Here is a 22,252-nt window from a genome sequence, read left to right on the forward strand (position 1 = left end):
ACTTCGGTTAATAATACTGTATTGCATATTTGAAAGTTGCGGTGAGAATAAATCTTAAAAGTGCTCATCACAAGGAAAAAAATGACACTATGTGTGGTAATGAATGTTCAACTAGACCGATTGTGGTGACCATTTTAAAATATATACATTTATCAAATCATTATGTTGTATACCTAAAACTAATATAATGTTATATGTCAGTTATATCTCAATAAAAAAGTTATGCTCATGGTCAGTAGATCAGAGTACCCACGACTATATCCTCAACACTTATTGTCATATTTTTTTATTTTTTTCCAAATTCCTGAGTATAAAAGAATACCTTGTTGTGGTTTTAATTCGCAAGTCCTTAATTACTAGTGAGGTTGGACATATTTTCATGTGTTTATAAGCCATTTATGAGTTTTTCCCCCCCCTATAATTTGTGGTTGTGTAGTCAAGAATGTGATCTTTCCCCAAAGAGGTCTGGCATTGGCCCCAGGCTGCTCACAGGTAACCTCCAGGCCCTTGGGATGTCTGCCTGATAGAAACGTCTTTGTTTGCCTGAGGACTTTGTGTCATAGCACATAGGCTAAGGATGTGATTAACAGTGTCATTTATGGTTGGAGTTTTGAGTCACATGGTATCAACTTAGCCTCAGGAGGGGCTCAAGACTGAGGTGGGCAATCAACCATGGAACCCTACTAAAGACACTGGACTCCAGGTTTGGATGAGCTTCCCCAGCTGGCAAAACTCCATGCATACTCACTGATGCCAGGAAAGGAACGCTGTCCTGACTCCAAGGAGAGAGATCAACGGAAGCTCTGGATTTGCTACTTTCCTGGACTGCCCTATGTACTTCTTCCCTTGGCTCATTTTAATCTTTTAAAGATCTTAAAGGCTTATTGATTTTAATTCTTTTTCTGTGATAAACTGTAACTGAGAGTATAACAGCTTTCAGTGGGTTCTCTGAGTCCTTTTAGCGAATTATTAATAGCAAACCTGAGTGTAGTTTTGGGAACCCCCTGAACTGGCAATTGGTGTTGAAAGTGAGGGTGGTCTTGTAAGTGACGGTGGTTTTGTGCCTTGTCTCGCGTAAGTTTGCAATGGTTGATCTTTTTTGTCCATTTATTTTATTATGTTGTTTGTCTTATTTAAAAATTGAGTTGTAGAAGTTCTGAAACATTCTTGGTATTAATTTTTGTTGTTGTTATGTGTGTTGCATATATCGTTTCTCAGTTGATTTCCTCCTGTTTTGCTGTCCATTGATGAACAAAAGATTTTGATTTGATTGAATCAAAATCCTTTAAGATTTTTTGCTTTCTTTAAAATCTTATTTAAGAATTTCTTTCCTACTCTGATTTCATAAAGACATTCTCCTATAGAAAATCAAAGTATAAATGTTTTGTTATTCACATTTAGGTCTTTAATTCTTTTGAAGTTTATGTGTTTGGTGTGTATTAGGAATCTATCAAAGAGAATTAGTTTTGGCTGCAGATATTTGAAAAACAGTGGCTTAGATATATTGCACTAATTTATTTATCTTTTCCTATGGAAAATTAAATATCTCAGCACCATTTATTTATTAATACTCCCTCCTTTTTACAGTTATCTGCAACATGAACTTGGTCATATAGTAAGTATCTATATGTGTGTATGTCTGTTTCTGGGCTTTCTATTGTATTCCATTAATCAGATAGGTTCTGCCAATTCCACATCATTTTAATTGCTATGGTTTTATTCTGCATTTTGATATCTTGCCTCTTGTTCTTCTTCAGGAATGTCTCAGCTTCTCTTTACCTGTTGTTCTTCTACATAAATTTTAGAACCAACATATCAAGTTCCATGAAAAAGTCTGTAAGAATTCTGTTAGGAATCTGCATATCAATTTGAGAACAACAGACATTATTAGAATAATGAGAAATCTTCTCTATGATTATGGTATATCTGTGCATTTATTCAAGTCTTTAAAAATGTATTTAATTAAGTTTATGATTTTCTTATAAAGATTTAGCACATTAGATTTATTTCTGGGTACCTTATAAGTTTTTCTCCCTTAAATGTGCTAATGTGGTGAATTATATTAATTTTTTCTGTATAACCAAACTTGCATTTCTGGGCTAAACCCTACTTTATTGTGGTAAATTAAATATTTTATATACTGTTTTATTCCATTTGCCAATATTCAATTTAGGAATTTTGCCTTTGTTATGGGAGGGTCCAACCTATAATATTCCTTTTTTATGTTATCCTAGTCTGATTGAAGTAACAAGCTAAAATTAGCCCCATTTTCTATATTCTATTTTCAAAAAGTTTATGTGAGATTGAAAGTATCGTGTTTCCCCAAAAATAAGACCAAGCCGGATAATCAGCTCTAATGCATCTTTTGGAGCAAAAATTAATATTATATTAATTATATTAATTATATTATATTAATTATATTATATTATATTATATTATATTATTATATTATATTATATTATATTATATTATATTATATTATATTATATTATATTATTATATTATATTATATTATATTATATTATATTATATTATATTAGACTTGGTCTTATATTATAGTAAAATAAAACTGAGTCTTATATTAGTTTTTGCTCCAAAAGACGCATTAGAGCTGATTGGCTAGGTTTTATTTTCGGGGAAACACAGTACGTGTCTCTTCCTTGAAAATGTGATAGAATTCACTTGTAAAACCCTCTTGATTAGGTGTTTACTTTGTGGGAAGAAACTGCTGATAATCAACTGCTGATTCAATTTTTAAATGGTTATAAGACTACATAGTATTCCATTTCTTCTTGAGACTTTTGAAAAGTTACTTGTTAAATAAAATATATTTTCTCAAAATTTTCAAATTTATTGGAATAGTTGTTTAGAATAATATTTATTTATTTATTTATTTATTTATAAAAGATTTTATTGTGGAAGGGGAACAGGACTTTAGTGGGGAACAGTGTGTACTTCCAGGATTTTTTTTTTTCCAAGTCAAGTTGTCCTTTCAATCGTAGTTGTGGAGGGCGCAGTTCAGCTCTAGGTCCAGTTGCTGTTGCTAGTTGCAGGGGGCACAGCCCACCATCCCTTGCCTGAGTCGAACCAGCAACCTTGTGGTTGAGAGGACACACTCCAACCAACTCTGCTCAGCGGCAGCTCAGCGGCAGCTCAGCGGCAGCTCAGCTCAAGGTGCCATGTTCAATCTTAGTTGCAGGGGGCAGATCCCACCATCCCCTGTGGGAGTTGAGGAATCATACCAGCAACCTTGTGGTTGAGAGCCCACTAGTCCATGTGGGAATTGAACCGGCAGCCTTCCTCATTAGGTTCCCTTTTCTCCACATCCTCACATTTAGTGATTTTTTAATTAAAAAAAAATGTCTATGGGAGGTTTTGTTTTGTTATTATTATTGATTTCTAATATAATTGCTTAATAGTAATAGACAACGGTCTGCATGAACTTCAGTCTAAAATTTGAGATTTAGTTTAAGGGATACTATATGGTTAATTTTTCATTTGTTCTTGAGAAGAATGGGTGTTTTTAAATTGTTTTATGTTTTTCATTAAGTCAAGCTTAGTGTGTATATTGTTCAAATATTCTTTATCCTTAATGGCTGTTTTATTTATTTGCTTTGTCCATCAATGAAGTTGATCAATAAGGTGACCATATATATAATTTATGCTCCAAACCAGAACATTTGAGATTGAAAAAAAGCACAAAAATAATTAAGACTATATAATTACTTGAAATATTGACTGACAATTGTTTCAAAGGGACCTATACAATCATTCCATTAAAAAACTATTTAAAAAATAAAATTATTTCTAAAAATTTTTAAACTTTTTGTATTATCTGAATTTAAAAAAATAATATAAGCAGGAAATCATGCTTAGCACATATTTGTACACTTTAGTCCATTTCTAAGCTGACTCTGTCTCTAATGCCATTTCATTAGAATTTTTCTGAAAACTGTGTTTTCAATATGGTTATATTATTATTATTTTTCATTTTATTGAGGGAAGGGGAACAGGACTTTATTGGGGAACAGTGTATACTTCCAGGACTTTTTCCAAGTCAAGTTGTTATCCTTTCAATCATAGTTGTGGAGGGCGCAGCTCAGCTCCAGGTCCAGTTGCCAGTTGTTCGTTGCAGGGGGCGTAGCCCACCATCCCTTGCTGGAGCCGAACTGGCAATCTTGTGGTTGAGAGGACACGCTCCAACCAACTGAGCCATCCGGGAGCTCAACGGCAGCTCAGTTCAAGGTGCCGTGTTCAGTCTTAGTTGCAGGGTCAGAGCCCACCATCCCTTGCGGGAGTTGAAGAATCGAACCGGCAACCTTGAGGTTGAGAGCCCACTGGCCCATGTGGAATCGAACCGGCAGCCTTTGGCATTAGGAGCACGGAGCTCCAAACGTCTGTGCCACCGGGCCGACCCTATTATTTTTAATTTTTAAACAAAATTCCCTGCAACCTTCTTCAAAGTTGCATTTTATAGTCAAATGACTTGGAATTGAAAACCTCTTCATTTGATTCTTCTTTATAGTCCACATTTCAAATTGAGAATATTCTGTCTCTGCAGGTACTGAGATATCTGTTAAGCTCAAACAGATTTTGCTAAATGGAGAATATTTTCAAGTACATTTTTTTCATATTAAAAACAAATATTTCAGGCCTCATATTTTCAGATACTGTCTTTTGTCAACTCAGAGTATCTTTCTTCAATACTTAATTTTTATACGATGAAACTCATCAAATAAATTCTACATTTATAATTATTTTGAATGTTTCACCAAATTTTGATGCTACAAAATCATAGGCAATTTTATTATCTTCTCTCTTTTCCTATTTCATTCCCTTTCGATGCAGAATTCACATTTACCTAATTAAAATTAGGAGCCCCTTCATAAGTTGAAAAACTGTTAAACAAAGTTATAGAATTTCAAAATTAAGTTTTTAATCATATTTTATCTTTCAATTATTTATTTTGTTTAGTTTCCTTAAGAGCCAAATTTCAATGTCTATTTGTGAGATTTGTTTCCAGTCATATGATTTGCCAAAAGCTTCAAAAGTTCATTGGCACACCCTTCATTGAACAAATTCATTAAAGATTTCCAACTTACTAAAGAAATCAAGAAATATGGGAACTATTTACAAAAAAAAAAATGGTTCACTATTAATGCAGACAACACAGGTTGATTTACAGAGCAGTTCTTCAACACTTCAAACGTTTCTAATGTCTGCTTGATGATGCGCAACAGAAAAAATAGACTGCTATGCTCACTTTTTAAAAAGTATTATTCAACATCACCTTCTCAAAGATATTTTGTTGTTTGGTTACTCTGTGCATACGTTTTTTTTAATTGGCAAATTTTGTCAAAAGTACAATGTGAAATCCCTTCATACTCATTAGACTGGCTGTTATTTTAAAAGAGAAAAGTGTTGGTGAAGATGTAGAGAAATTGGAACTCTGTGCATTGATGGTGGGAATGTAAAATGATGCAGCTGTTGTGGAAAACAGTATGGTGTTTCCTCAAAACATTCAACATAGAATGCCAATATGATCCAACAATTCTACTTCTGGGTATGTCTACAGAACTGAAAGCAGGGACTCAAACAGGTATTTACTCGTATATAGCAATGTTAATAGCAACATTATTTGTAATAGCCAAAAAGTAGAATTAACCCAAATGTCCATGGAGGTATAAATGAATTAATAAAATGTGGTCTACATATACAATGGTGTATTATTCAACCTTACAAAGGAATGAAATTCTGATGCATGCTACAACCTTACAAAGGAATGAAATTCTGATGCATGCTACAAGATGCATGCAGCTTGAGGACATTAAGCTAAGTGAAATAAGCCTGACATAAAAGGATAAATACTATATGACTCCACTTACATTAAGGTTCCTAGAGTCAAATTTATAGAGACGGAAACTAGAACAATGGTTACCGGTGGCGGTGGCCGGGGGAAAGAGGGAATGGGGAGTTTGTGTTTAATGGGTATGAGATGATGACAAAGTTCTGGAGATGGATGGTGGTGATGGTTGCATAACAATGTGAATGTACTTAATGCCACTGAACTGTACACTTAAAAATGGTTAAAATGGTAAATTTTGTTACATATATTTTACAATAAAAATGCTTAAAATGATCAATTTAGTGTCATATTTTACGACAATAAATTTTAATTGGTAAATTTTTACAACTATGATCTCTATTCTAATTGACAGCTTGTTTGGAAAAAATTATGAATTATGTCTGTACCACAACAAATTTCAAGTACATTTCTGCCACACAGTGTTTTTTATTTTAGGATGGACGTTTTTATCACAAATGTATTCATCCAAATTTATACTCATCTTGTCATGAATCATTTTTTCTCAATGTTGAATTTTTAAACTGAATCTGGATTAGTATTCATCATAATGTCGGATGTTTCACCTTTGACAGCATGAACTTCCAAAGATTATGCTTTGACTTCATAAACTGGCTGGAAAAGAGGAATCTATTTTTAGCTCTCTTTTTAGGAATGAGTATATGTGATTTTCTATTTAAAGCATTCGATACAAAACTGGCATCTTGTAAGTTTTTAGAATTTTCTGCTAATAGAGCCATAAATAGCTACCATTCCACTTTTTGTACGTGCACAAGAAAACTTGGAATTGAAAATGAGTGAAAGCAATTTAAAAGAACTCTGATCTAAATGAAAAATCATTCTTCACAGAATGATGTTAATGTACCTTCTGCAACTGCACATCCTAATCATCTTCTGGAACACTCTTCTTAAAATAACGATTAACTGTTAAGTAGATGATGTTGCTTCTTTACAAAGTTTGTCTTCCAGTTTTCACATGGTCATTGTAATCACTTTGCCCCCATCATGGTAGGTGGTAACAGGAACAAACATTTTATGCAGGTTACTAGTTCCTCATCAATCTTCTTGAGAAAAAAAAAATTTCATTTTTAAAAAATTAAACATGCACTTTCATTTTATTGTAATTCTTGTTGCCCAGTGGTTCATTGCAGAAGTTTTACAACACATGTCATCACTGGGCTCCTCGGTCTACAGATGGATGTGACTGGTAGCCCATTTTTACACTGCTATAGCCCTTCTCAGGCATAAGTCTCAGGTTGAACTTTATGCAGTGGCCTTCGTTTTAACTCTCCACTGTGCAAAGCCCTCTGAGTTGGCCAAGGGACAGCCTCCTCTAATTCCTGGGATGGGCATAGCCCTCAGGGCAGCCCATGGCTTCAATGCATGGTCATTAGCCTGGTTTCTACTTGTTTTTGGCCCTGGTAGAGTATCCTCATTGTTATAAATTCAGCTTAAAAAAAAATGTTGTCTCTTCTCCATAAAATGGGGATGATGATAATATCAATTCCAGAGATAATATATGTGAAGCATTTGGATTAGTACCATAAAAGTGTCAGATGTTATTCTTTATACAGTATTTCTATGTATTACACGAAGGTTTTTCAAAAATTTGAGTCCAGGGCATTACTGGATGTGGAGCATGTTTTTATATTTCATAGCACCTATTATATGTAATTTTTATACTGTTTGTTTGGGTAGGCAATTTACCACCGCACTGTTGTTTATGTAACTGTACCTCCTAGAAGCCACATAAATAACATTCATGTAGCTTAGAAATATGTGGTATACTTTCATAAATATATAAATTTTGTATTAGGCATGATTCAGCAGTTTTAAATCTAAAATCAGCAGAGATCTGGGTCACCAGTCTTTCCTTACTATAAAAAAATAGCACAAAATTGCTTAATTTTAAACTTCATAAGAAATTTTTATTGATTAAAAACATGATTATCCATATATATGTACATGAAAATGCATTCAAATATTGGGATACTTTAAATATATGTATTTTGTGTGACTTTAAAGGCTTGACTTAATGTAAGTGTGTTGTAAGTTCAACAGTATTATACTTGCTATATACCAATATTTTGATTTTGCTGTACTTTTCACCAGAATTTCTGGGCCACTTCATATTAAGACTCTAGAAAAATAAAAGATAACAATTAAATAAAAGCAATTTCAGGATGAGAAATGGAAGCTGTCTAGGAATGTACAACCAAACCACAGTATGTTTAAGTTACAAAGTGTTTTTTTAAACAGTTCTTAAAATTTCCTTTCAAAAAGCATACTGAGCATATTTTAAATACATACCTTAAATACCTAAAACATATTTTTCTTCTTTTAGCACCACCCCACTACCAAAAACAAATCCTGGTGAAATGGATAGCGAATGTATAGTGACAAGGTGCTTTGAACACAGACTATACGAAAGGTTTGCTGTGCCTTATTTCCTCCGAGTAAAGCAATTAAGATAGAAATATGTGAACTGCAGCCTTTGCGGAGCTTGTTATGTAGGAATATATTCTTCATATAATTTTTAAAGACATTTTCCTGGCCAAAAAATGAATTATGCTCATTGTAGCATAGTTGGGAAATATAGAAAGTACGAAAAATAAAAATACCTGTACTCCTACCACATAGACATACCTACAGGCAATATTCTGGTGTTCATTTTTTGTCTTTCTTTAATAAGCATACAAAAATATAAACATATACATATAAAAGTGTGATTATATTCTTTATAGAATATCCTTTTTTTACTATTTTCCGTTGGATAAAAAGGTCTTGAGTTGCTTTCTTGTCCCCTAATATGTTCTTCGTAAGAATTTATCATTTTAATGGCCAAAAAAACCTTTGATTGGATGTATATACCATAATATAAAATATAAAATGGTATTTATAATTTTTTTAGCTTTTAAAGTGTTATTGTGTAAATAAAACTTTACTTTGTATAAAACTTTAAAAGCTATAACATTATAAATGTACATCCCATTTTTGACAACTGATGCCTCTCAACATGCAGTTGAACTGGTACATGTCTCTTTATGTTTTCACAACTCCTCAAAAACTGGGAAGAGCCAACAAGTTGCACAGTGCACAGGGGTACCACACGCCAATATTTCAGGCCATGTATCAGGGGTCCATCTGCAAGTGACAGAGTCTGTGTTGTCACACATGGATAACTGAAGATCGGCTTGTGAAGTCCACATGCTGAACTCCTACAAGCTGTAAAATGGAATTGATGGGTTTGTGATCCAACCGATTCCTATCACGGTGTATAAAATGGATGTTGTCACCTAGAAGACAATAAGAACAAAAGGCAGAGGTTGGCATATAGTATTAGCCATTAGATTTATCACTTGCTAGAATCAAGGAAGCTTTTCAACTTTTAATTCGTCCAAAGGGAAGAACTAATTACCCGGAGTACATTATATTCTCTATATAATGCCACAATAATTTTTACTTAAGGTAATAAAGCATGACAAGGATATGGTTAAATAAGAGTGATACTTAATGTTTTATGAGATCCAAAGGGAAAGATTCTTAAATTATAACCTTCTATTAGGTTTTATTCAATGTAATTAAAATATCCTGTCAAACACATAGGCAGAATATGGAACACAAATATCAAGCTGGAAAATCACATCTGTTTCTTAAATGTAATAATGGAATAAATCACTCATTTAAAAAATCTCACTCCCATATACTGATTTAATAGGCTATATGCATTAACCATAGACCAAAAGAGGCTGAAAAATAAGGACATTAAGACAATCAGAATATATTTAGATGTCCACAATCCTTTCATCTGCTCAAAAAGGCACAATTTATAGTCTAAGTTGTTTACTTTGATTGTTGGGCTCAAGATCAGAATTTTAACGTACAACATTAGATTAAGTAAATATTGTTTTCTGCATTGTATTTATTTGATGCCTAAAGTCATCACTATAGATTTAACATTGTAAATTGGCTTATTATCAAATAATAATGCAAATAAGGCAAAATGAACTACCGGGTTAACCATGGTACATGTAAGTACACCTAGCTCTTTCCTTAGAGAAGCTACATTTTTTCCACTGGGTAGTATCAAAAAGTTCTCCATATTAAGTATATATCCCCAACTTGGCACACAAATGACATTGTCCCTGTGCTCTTCATTCTTACACAACCAAACGTGTATGGTCAAATGATGCCGAAACATGGAGACGAGGGACTCAAAAAACAATGTCTTCCGGGTCTGAGGATGGAAATAAGTCATTCTGAAATAGGGCCCAATGTCATTCTGGGATAATTTATATGACTCATTCTTATAAACAGGGCTTCTTTTTTGGCTAATCTAACTGGTGTAAATTCACGAGACAGAGGGAAAGAGAGATGAAATCAAATGGCAGATTTTTAACTAGCTATAGAATTACAGAGGTAAAAAGCCCAAAAGTCATAATGCTAGGTCAAAATCCTCCTTCTAAAGACTTCCTTTTAGATATCTGGAATTTATTAAAGTAAATGCAAATTTTATAACTCCTAGAAGCTACGCTCACTAACATGGACAATTTTAAAAATGAAGAAGAACCATGAAAAAACAGTTTACAACATAGTGCTTTAGGCTTTCTGACAGTTATGTGGATGTTTGTCCCTGACTGCAACACTTGATCATGGCAGAGGCTACACTCAACCATTTAGCAAAGCCAAAGGAATTTCAGATGGTCCATAATGATCAATAAAGCTATTTAAAGGAAGTGGCTTATAGTAATTGTTATTGAAAGAGCTGCCCCCGGGGCTGACTGGCTTTCTGATGCTGAGCAAGTCCCCTAGTTTTGTTAGATATAAATAACTAGATTGATTCATCTATTGACAAAAAAAGTGCTTGATTTTCTCCTACTTGGAAATGTTCACCTCTACTGAACCTTTTCAAGAGTGTTATAAGCCATAGACAGTTCACCAAACCACCGCTGACTTTCCCATCCCAAATACCTCAACACACTCGAGTATAGAATGATGGGCACATCACATCCAATAAACACACATTAAAATATACAGAAGCCTTTGAAAACAAAAGATACTCCCTACGAAGTACAGCATCCTGACTGTTATACTATCAAGCAGCCCACTTCCACATGGTGGCTATTTTATGAAGAAAGTGGGTGGCCTCTGGACTTCTGTAGCAGCAAGGGGCTAGGTTTTAAGTGGCCACAGCATTTGGGTGTCGAATACGCATTCACCATGCACACTGAGACGGAGTTGAGGCAGCAAAACACTATTTCTTAAGTGAGACAATAAGTAAGATAGACAGAATAAAGCAAAATAAGACAAAGAGCAACATGAGTTCTCACCACCCGAAGTGTTTCCAAGGTGCTGGGGAACCGAGACAGGGTCTTGGCTTCAGGTGTGTCCAGCGAGCGTCCCCATCGGAGGGTTCCCCCAGGACACTAATTTTATAGACTTTTTTCTAATAGATTACCAGTCTGGAAAGAATGCTAGGCCATAACACTTACAATCAGCAAGCATGGGGACAATGAATCACAAGTTTCACAGTAATTATCTAGGGTAGCAAGCAGGGGACATGATTCCGGTAGTTTCATTATGTACATGAGGTTACTATGGCCACAGGGCAACCTACTGATCCTATTCATGCGTTCCACCTGCGGGTCAGCTATTGTTCAACCAGGATGGCTGAAGAGGCCTTTCCGAGTTTACTCCTGCTGACTGGGGAGTCAGTGTCCGGGTGCCACCCGGACAGAGCATTCCCCTGACGCAACAAGTGGAAGGCACAAAGGGGCACCTAACTCACATTATATTTACTTTCCAACTTCTAAAAGGTATGAGATATGTCCTGCTGTGTCTGGACTTTGATGCTTACCTGGACCTAAAATGAGGGTTCCGCCTTGCTGAACTGGATCTCCTTGAAAATCAAAAAGAGGGCCAGTCACTGCCCTCCACAGGCTCCAAATGCTTCCTGAGAGTATATTTGACTTTATATGGGGACTCTGTCCTGAAATATTAGAAATTGTCTTTAGATGTTATCATTTTATATTCAATTAGGTATTAAAAAGAAGTTACTACTTCTATAAAACATTCTCTTTCTTGTGTGTCATCTTACTTCCGACTTGTCTTTTTTCCTTCAAAGAATGGTTTCTCAGCCTTTTACTGACATTTTAGACCAGTGTTTCTGTGTCCTGTGCAATATAGGGTGTTAAGCAGCACCCTTCCCTCTGTACCCACTAGATGCCATAGCACCCACCATACACCAAGTTCAATAACCGAAAATGTCTCTGATGTCAAATGTCCCCTGGTTGGGGGGGGAGGGGCAAAACTGTCCCCAGTTGAGGACTGCTGTTTAAAGGAAAAAGTAATGCCAGACCCAGATCATTTTCTGCCACAGAAAAATGTCTGCTACAGACTTCTCAAACTGGTAGTGCTCGCCTTTTTAATTCCCCATTCATACTTTGTTTACTCTCTAACCTACAAATAGGTAGCTATACTCCTTTTCAAGAGACATTGTGACACAGACTTATAGGCTGGTCAAAACCTGTTTCCTCTTTCTGGGACCACAGTTAAACTACATTTCCCAGTCTTCCTGGAAGTTTGGTATGGCACATGACTATGTTCTAACCAATAAGTCAACTGATGTGTGCCACTTCCAGGCCAGCTCCTAAAAACCTCCCACAAGTGATTCTCCACGTTCCTTCTACATTCTTGAAAGCCTTGGGTTTAAAATGGCAGAGCCACAAGATGGAAAGGACCTGGGTCCTCCTATGTGGTGTTCATGAATTACTACTTGGAGGAGAGGCACCCGAACAGATACACCCTCTTGAAATGTAAAAGAACAAGTAAACTTTGACCATGTTATGCCATTGAGACTGGGGTTTAGCTATAACTACTACAGCTACCTCTCCAGCTTTCCTTGGCTGTCAGTTTTCCTGTTTCCTTCTCACACTGATATTTTACTTCCATTCCCTTTGAGTGAAGACACTTGACCCTTCTTGTATCTTCTCCTATTCCTGCCTTTTACAATTTGCTTTTAACTTTTTATTTTGATGATTATGCTGCCTTTGACCTGCCTGATTTCTTAATATGTCCGGATACCTATTATTTCCCTTCATCTCTAGAACTCTTCTGTTTCTTTTGTGTTTACTTAAGGATGGACATTCATCCTACCAAGAAACAAATGCAGGCTCATTAGCTTAGAAATTTAGTCTTTTCAGACTAAATTTTACTGTTTTATAGGATTCTGTATCTATATAGAAATAAATGTTCAGAAATCCAAACTATCTCTGTATGTCCAAAGAAGTGGTCATTTTATATTTTTGAAATGTTAGAAATTCAACTGGAGATTTCACAACACAGACTTTAACAATTTTTGCAGTGAAGCACTCTAATTTTGCCAGTTTGAATTTAATTCTTATGTATAAAACTCTTATTTTCAGTTTTTTCTTGTTTACTTTGATTCTTGGACTCAAGAGCAGAATTTTAACTTAAAACACTAGGTTAAGTAAATATTATAAGATGAGTGTTTTCTGCATTGTAGTTTATCTTCTACCCACAGTCATCACTATAGATTTAATATCCTAAATTAGCTTATTATCAAATAAGGCAAAATGAAATACTACAGGGAAACCTGCTCCCTTGCATTTACTGCCTTTATTATTCTTTATAAAACGTCCCACTAATTTAAAATTGTAATTGTATAATATATTTTTAGTGTGTTAATTTTCAAGTAGAACTGTTCTGAGACTGATTTTGAGATTTATGTTGTTTTAGGGAGGAACTTTTAAAATTTACTTTATGAAAACTTAATATTTTGTTTGGAAATACAGTACTTTAACATAGGTCAAAGGAGTTTAAAGGATTTGAATATACTCTTTTTCATAATCACAAGCATCTATTTTTGTTTAGAATTCATCTGTTTTCTTAGCAATTCCGTATCTTTATTGTGGCAACAAACGGTGACGTATTAGTAAAGTAAAACTCATAGGTATATGGAAAGTGCTAAATGATACAGAGACCTTATATGTGCTGAGACTCTTACAGGACAGGAAATCAGTCTACAAAAAGTAAGGTCCACAATCCGTACTGTTGCAATTTTCTACACTAAAGGGAGAAGAGAAAGAGCAAACTGTGTTTATGCTAGCTCATCATTAGTTCTAATAAAGTCTAGGTTGCTTTCTTTAAAAACATCAGTAAAGGGATCACGTCAACTCTCCCTCATAAACAGCTCCCTGATCCATTCCCTCCTTTTCATCCATCTCTACTTTAGGCCCCATCATGTCTTTCTAGCCTATTATTACTACCGTGTCACAAATGTCATTGGCTCTGGTTGTCGGGTTCCAATTTCTCCTCCACACTAGTGATACGTAACTGTATCCCTACTTCACTTCAAATACTTGTATGACTCCCCCACTACCATCACAACAAATCCAAACTTCCTGGAATGTCAGCCGAGACTCAGCATGAACTGGCCACAACCTGTCTCTTGGTCCACACCAATTGCCCAACTGGCTCCCCAGACAGATGCAGGAACCTGCACTCATCCAAGAGTCACGTTTTTTCACGGCTGTGTGCTTCTGTGTGTTCTACTTTCTGTCAGCAGTACCCCTGTGCAGCCACAGTTCACCCAGCAAACTCCTTTAAGAGTGAGCTTAGATGACACCTCCTCTGAGAAGCCTCCCAGATCCTTTTCTCCCGTTGCTTTTCTGGCATTTGTATAGTAGTACCTCGGTTTTTGAACGTCTCAGTTGAGGAACATTTCAGTTTACGAACATTTCAGTTTACGAACGCCGTAAACCCAGAAATGCTTCAGTTTTCGAAAATGCCTCGGAAGTCGAACATGTCACACGGCTTCCGCTGAGTGCAAGATCCTGCAGCCCAGCTGTCGCCTGTTTTTGAACGTTTCAGAACTCAAACGGTCTTCTGGAACAGATTAGGTTCGAAAACCAAGGTACCACTGTATTCCCAAAACATGTTCTCCTCTGTTATAAGCCCATAAACTGGATTGTAATCAGCTGTTTGTTTCTGTCGCCCAGAGTAGATTATGAGTTTGGGGATGGTACAGGGTTGTGTCTTTTATCACTACCCTCATGGGAGTAGCCAACACAGTGGGGTCACGAACAAGAGCTCAATAATATTTGCTGAGAATGAATAGTTTGAGTTCGAGTCGAGTTCTTATTTGACATTTCAGAAGCCAAGTTCTTTCTACCTAAAACGCATATCAACAATTGACCTAAAGCTTATTAAGCTCTATTAATTATAAAGAATTGTGCGAAGGGCAGGGAATGTGGACCACATAAACATTAATAAAACACCAAACTCTTCAACTAACTATACTACCCCCACTTTATATGCAATAACAGAGTATAAAACGAAGTACAAGGTGTATTAAAGTACAATAAAGAAAGTAATTATTTCTGCTTGAAGCGCTATTAACCCTTTTGACTCGGGCTTCAAATAAAAACGAAGATTTCATCAATTAAAACATAGAGTATTCAAAACCATGATGCTGAGGTATGAAAATATATTCACTTAAGCAATTATTTTTCTTTTGATGACAAAAGTAAAATGTACTCATTGTAAAAACAAATAAAAACCACTTTCCTCACTCCTATTCCTTGGGGTAAGCACTGCAGTATCTTTTAAAGCCTTTTTCATCACAAACACACACACACACACACACACACACACACTATAGATCTTTGTTTATGAAATGGTGTTTTGTTTTGTTTTCACAAAACTGGAATCATAATGAAAACATTGTCCTTCAACCTGCTTTTTAAATTCATTTAGTGTTTCAAAAACAGCTTTCCATGTCATTACACCCAGGAAATAAGTATTTTAAACTCTGGTGTATCTGGACTGCTTACTAGAATCATAAAAAGCAGTCTGATTTATTAATTTACCATTTGTTCCCTCATGCACATAGACGCAAATGTGAAAGTACACCATCAGCATTTTCTATTTGAGACATATCATGTGTTACCTGAGGAGGCAATTTCTTCACCTCTTTTCATTCCCAATCTTTTATAAATTTCTCTCTCAGGATCAACATAGATTTCATGAGAATACCCAGTCAGTTTGCAGAAAGGCTACAAAAAGAATATTTGCAATTTTTATAAGAAAAATTGAGAGAAAGTAATGATAATCTAACTTAATTTTAATACATTGAACCCATACTTAGTGGTTCAAATAAGATAATTTTTTATGTCTGACACAGATTTAATCTGTTAGTGTTTTAATTTGCTACATATTTACCTCAATATGATGGTAGGATGACTGTCCAATCACTATAAGGGCGACATTTGCCTCCTTTAGGAGAAAAAAAAAAAAGAGACATGTATACTCTATTAGAAATTGTTTTCTACAATTTCCCCTTATCCAAGTCTTTTGTTCCATTCTAATGCCATCTATTGGCTTCCAGAAGAATGGAATAAACAGCAAAATTGTGTTTATTCAAAGCAAAGAAATGTATGCTAAAATGTTTAATTCAGATGATCTTTTGCTAAGTAAGTTTAAAATAATATAGTAAATAATTCTCTACACTTTCCCAAAGGCATACACTAAAAAAAGAATAAAACTATTGAAGTAGGGGATTTAATCAAACAGTGTTATCTTTTCACATCCCAACTGATAAGGTCTACTAAAAATAGTTGAGTTTTACAAAGGCTGCCCAACGCCTTCACTCAAAAGATCACCTGGGGAAAACCCTCTATGAGCCTGAAGAAAAACACATGTATTTTATTGTCATAGGGATGTGAAATGTGCACCCTGTTACAACATTTCACCTTTAAGATATATTAGTTATTTTCCTATAATGAACAACTATTTCGAGTGTTTTTATTACAAAAATAAAGGGAAGAAAATATCATTAATTTCCAGCATTTACGTTTTTGGCCATTGTCACAATTCAACATTTGTAAATAGGCAGGTTATTAGATAGCGTCAAAATTATTATGTTTACAAGCAAGCAGTTACCAATAAGTTGGGACAGAAATAGATCTCTAACGCGTCTCTTCCCTTCTTGGAGGTGCTGAAGAAGTGTGTGGGAAGGTGATAATCTGGGTTTATGCGTGTCAGCGCTGTACAGGCGGCACATTCACTCCGCACCTGACCCTACTGCATTGCTTATAAACGACACGGGACTTTCACAAGGTCGGCCTAAAATAGGGCACGCTGCTGCTCACTCTCAGGAAACTTACCTGTAAGAAACTCTTGGGGATTTTGGCTAGATCTTCTACGTATTCCTTGCAGATATAACACAGGAAATGCTGAAATCCCAACAGGGCAAAAAGAACAAGTTAGCAACTAACACCCTCAGGAGCCAAAAGGGACCAAGTACTTCGTTACGCGTGACTCTAGTTAATTGAACACCCAAGTTGTCAAGGGCGCCCAATATGCATTATAACTGGGCCGCAACCAGTCCCTGCTTGGCCCCTCGCTCGCTGAGAAAATGGCCTCGGCCTGATGGGCTATTTGTCGATTTCCCGTTACGGGAAGCGAGAGGAGCGCTTCGCATTCAGGACGCCTCTAGTAGACGACAATGGGAAGGGCCCAGAGGACACCACTCTGACTCTGACACTCTGAGGGCCCCGATGTGCCCCGCAGCCAAGGCTGTGGAAGTAACTTCCATCCCAGCCTGCGGGCGAGGTCCCAGCTCCGGGCCGCCCCGCCGCTCAGGCTCACCCGCACGAAGATCACAACGGCCCTGCGGTCCCGGAACAGCGTGCCGAACGGCACCCGCCTTCCAGACGCGTCCAGTACGGGAAGCTCGGCCACGGCGGCAGCCAGTGGTTGCACACTCTCGGGGCCGCTCGGGACCAGGGCCGGGGCGGCGCGGCTGCTGACCTGCCGGGTGACTGGGGCCAGAGCCGGGGCAGCCATCCCGCCCTGCATACGAGGGCCCGGGTTCGCGCCGACCAAGCGCGGACGCGACTCACAGGTTGTATCAGACCGGCCCCCGCCAGGGTGGGCGCACCGGACAGGGCCCACGGGACTGGGCGCAACGCTGCCGGGGGAGGCCAGGCTAACCCCGAGACGGGGCGTTCGGGGAGGCGGGGCGCACTCAGAGGCGGGGCGCACTCGGAGGCGGGGCGCACTCGGAGGCGGGGCGCACTCAGAGGTGGGGCGGAGCTGGGCAGGCTCCTTATAGGCCTGGGCATGGCGGTGGCATGTTGACGACAGTGTTTCCCTGAAAATAAGACCTAGCCAGATAAGCAGCTCTAATGTGTCTTTTGGAGTAAAAGTTAATATAAGTCCCAGTCTTGTATTACATTACATCATATAAGACCCGGTCTTACAATAAAATAAGACCGGGTCTTATATTAATTTTTGCTTCAAAAGATGCATTGGAGTTGATGGTCCGGCTAGGTCTTATTTTTGGGGAAACAAAGAAGTTGGGGCGCGCAGGGTTTGGGCTGAGTACGCTCAGAGGCGAGGCCCTGTGGGTCTCGGTTTCTACCTCTCCACAAGTAGTGATGCTGCGGGGAAGTGCAGATACCACTGAGCGTTTCTGACTCAGTCACTCCTGGTAGGAGGAGAGAGAGGGATCCCAGGCGAAATAAGTGTTATTTAGGAAGAAAGCAGCCCCTGCCCTCCATAGCCGCCTGGGCTGACATTAGCTCTTATCTATTCAGGAGAACCAGTTACCGAGCTATTTGTAAATTTTTTTTTACCCGGGACAACCATATCTAGGATCCAGTAGATTTATCATTTTATCTTATATTCCGTTTTTAACCCACTCCCTTCTCAGTTCTGCCCCCCTTTTATTAGTTATCATTAACAGTGTAATGTACAGATCTTAAGTGTAGAGTTGAATTTTATTTCTAAATTAACTTTTTTAATTTTAAAATTAAAAATTTCCAAAATTTTATCATGGACATTTTTAACGTGTCCGAAAAGTTGAAAGAATTTCACAGTGAACGCTCCTATATTCACCACCTAGATTCTACCGTTAACATTTTACACTACTCTATCACCTATCTACCCATCTGTCCGCAGTAAAATGAGTTTTGCCTGATTATTCACCCCTGTTTTCCACACCCTATGAAAATATGGAACATTTTTATCACTGGAGAAAATGCCCCCAGTTCTACTTTTTACGATCCGGTGTAATAAACCTATTTTAGAAATGTACTGGGGTGTTTCAAGAGTCAATAACATTTTTCAGATGTTTTTTAGCTACTTACCAGACCCCTCAAGTGCCATAACCTGTGTGTGTGTGTGTGTGTGTGTGTGTGTGTGTGTGTGTGTGTGAGTGTGTAAAAGGTGAGCTGGGAGGGATGAGGATAAAGGAGTTAGACAGCTTGGTGTCAGTTTTGTAGAAGTCCCACCGTAATGCATACAAGGTAGTCTTACACATGATTGCTGTTCCACCTTAATTTTTGTTAGGGCAGGCTGCCTGCAGGCAGCATAGGGAATCTAGAATTTTCTGCAGCCTCTATGAAGCCCAGCTGGCCCTAGAGTTGGAGGTTGGTCTTACACTGGGGTGTCTCACGGATGGTGACCATGTGATCAAGATTTCCTAGGCAGGACCAGACAACATTCAGGTTCTTTGTAAGTCTACCCACCCTTGCATCTACATTTGCAGTTCAGAAAATGCAATCTAGTTGAAGCCCTTTCAAATCACCCATATCAAGGGCAGAGTGCTGGTGACACTGCTATATCTCCTCTTGGGACTAAATTAAGTAACAAACTATCTTTTCAATGGTAACTATCTCCTGATCTGTTGGCCTCATCAGACCTGAATAATAATAAAACCTATATATTTTTTAACAAAGGTGCTGGAGGACATTGCAGCAATAAGGGCTTATCTTCCTGGTTTCAGTGTACTGTGGTTTTGCTTACCTTGCTCCTATTCTACAATTACCAGCAGTGCACATGAGGGGACATCAGTGATGCTGTCTCAGCTGTGCTCCCAGGAGTATGCGGTCCTTTGGTGAGCTTGCAGCCCCAGTCCTGGCTCAGTGACCACCTTGCTGTAGCCCTCCCAATGCAAACGCCACACCCCCTAGGCCTCATACATACTGCTCAGAGATGGGCTCCTGATGCCCTGTCTCTCTCTGTTCACCCACCTGCCAGCCTCAGCTCACCTGAACCCTGGAGGTTTTCCCGTGGTCCTCCCAATGTGGACACTGCAACTCCAGGCTGAGTACCACCCAGTGGGTTCCTGAGGCCCCAACTCCCTGTGCATACCTGTCTGGTAGTCTCTGCCACCCTGCGACCTGCAGGGGTGTTTCTGCTTGCCTGGTGATTGTGGACCAGCTCTGACTCAAGCAATCTAGCAAACTTCTCCATCATCCAATGTACTTAGTTCACATCTTCTAGGAAGAGACCTGGATCCCAGCCATGGGGAGGAGGGCCCCTGCCAAGTTTATTCCTTCTTAAGCACTCTCCCTTGACCCTAGGGTATTCTTTACAGTTATCTTTTCACATTAAGTTACTGTCTGTAACAGTTAATTGTGTGTATTTTTTTGGTGTGGGGAGGATTAAGAGAGGGAGAGGTGAAAGATACTGGAGGGAGAAGAAATGACCAACATAGTACTGTTCCAGCATTGGGGAGAAAAAGGGCAAGACAGGCGCAAGCAGAGGTGGGCAGATCAGGCTTGAACAAGAGAAGGGAGTCTGCAGACACGCTGGAAGCAAAGACACAGCTGCATCTGTAGGAGGGTGGTGGCAGGGATCAGAGGAATGCACACCTGTGAGGCATGGTTTTCTTAATGGGAGTCATTAAAAAACAAAATTCAACTGAGGAAAGTTGAAGATCTAATTGGCTTTAGTAAGTAATTCATGAACTGGGAAGCATCCCATCTACCAACTAGAAAGGCACTTCTGTTAATAGTTCTTTGTATTAATTTTTTCCCATTGATGTTGTTTTCCGTCTTTTGGTTGGATCTCAACTAATACAATAGATTCGTAATTGAGATTAAAGATCTCAAGATACGTAAATTATTTTAACTGATTAATATCTTTGCTGAATTGTAACAAAAGGCTCTGTGAACAGAATGCCTCTTTTACATAATATGGATTCAAGTTGTTAGTAACTAAGGGCAAGCATCTCTTGACGAATAAAACAAGTTTGCTCTACTTGCAAAGTTGTTTCTTAAAATACATTTGTAATGGTAAAACAAATGAAAATGAATATGGGTAAAGGCATGTGAGTGTTCTACATATTGTTTTAAGTCTTCTAACTTTTCTCTAAGTTTGAAATTATTTTCAAATAGAAAATGAAAAAACCACAGTGAACTTTTAATGCTTTTTTATGTATATAGGTAATTTCTTGACAATAGATGAATTAATGCAGATTGAAAAAATTCTGATTGGGGATTACATTGAATCTATAAATCAATTCAGGAAGAACTGACATCTTCATAATACTGAGTTTTACATTCCATGATCATGGTATATCTCTCCATTATTTAGTTAAGGAATATTTTATAGTTTTCAGTGTAAAGATCTTTTATATATTTTGTTAAATTTATTCTTATTTAATTTTTTGATACTATTGTAAATAACATTTCTCTAAATTTTATTTTCCAGTGTTTGCCTCTAATATATAGAAATATAATTGATTTTTGAATATTAAAAAAATACATTTGTGGTATCTACTGCTATTATTTAGTAACATGCAGATAAAATTCTTGTTGATTTGCAATGGATAGATTTTAAATGTTCTATAGCCACATAAAAGTACTAACCAAAGGGAACATTTTTATTCTTTCTTTACAACTTACCAGTCCAGGACTTTGAGTGTTTCTTTATGAATTTGGTAAACAGTAATCTAGTAGACAGATGAAGAAATAATATTCTATTAGTTATGTAAGAACCAATCTGAAATGCAGGAACTCTTGGATTTAGGAAACATATTCTAACTTCAAGTTGAATTATAATCTACTTGTTTACATTGTTGGGAAAACGATCACTGAAAAGGAGTAATGATGATGAATCTATTGTTTACTCATTCATTTATTTAATTATCAGTACTCATTTATTGAGTACCTATTATGTCTCAGGTCCAGTCAACTCTTCTGTTTGAAAAATTGGATGGACTGCGAGAAAACAATAGAGTTAAATATCAAAGAAAATTTTGACTCTAGTATGAGCTTTTTTTGTTGGCTAATTCTGTTTGTAATGTAATGCCTTAATTTATTACCTAATTTCCTTTTTTATTTTTTAGAATGAAATAGAAATTTACTGGTTTCTGTAACAAAAATAGCAGAAGAGGCAAAGATTTACCTTGTCTCAGGAGATACCACCACCAGGAATTTCTCCCTTCTCTAGTCTCTGCATCTCTCTATGGTCTGGCCTCCTTTTCTCAACCTGTCCCCTTTATGATGCCTGAGAACATGGCTACTCCCAGATTTATGTCTCATACACTCCACTGGAGATGAATTGAGCTTCTCCCCT

At 37.3% G+C, this 22,252-nt stretch overlaps 1 protein-coding gene across 2 annotated transcripts; it reads right to left on the reverse strand.

Moving 5' to 3' along the window:
- Positions 1-7,765: 7,765 nt before the first annotated feature.
- Positions 7,766-17,917, reverse strand: PRXL2C (peroxiredoxin like 2C). Of its 2 annotated transcripts, XM_019712017.2 has the most exons (6): positions 17,534-17,917; positions 17,050-17,118; positions 16,106-16,159; positions 15,834-15,939; positions 11,721-11,852; positions 7,766-9,159 (listed from the first exon to the last, which is right to left on the reverse strand). In XM_019712017.2, the coding sequence occupies exons 1-6, from the start codon at positions 17,741-17,743 to the stop codon at positions 9,032-9,034; spliced, it is 699 nt and encodes a 232-aa protein (XP_019567576.2). In that variant the 5' UTR covers positions 17,744-17,917; the 3' UTR covers positions 7,766-9,031. The 2 variants fall into 2 exon arrangements, with proteins under 2 accessions (XP_019567576.2, XP_019567577.2); XM_019712018.2 differs by lacking the exon at positions 11,721-11,852 and having other exon boundaries at positions 17,534-17,897.
- Positions 17,918-22,252: the final 4,335 nt, after the last annotated feature.

The sequence above is a fragment of the Rhinolophus sinicus genome, linkage group LG04, assembly GCF_036562045.2.
Source record: "Rhinolophus sinicus isolate RSC01 linkage group LG04, ASM3656204v1, whole genome shotgun sequence".
Classification (NCBI taxonomy): domain Eukaryota; kingdom Metazoa; phylum Chordata; class Mammalia; order Chiroptera; family Rhinolophidae; genus Rhinolophus; species Rhinolophus sinicus.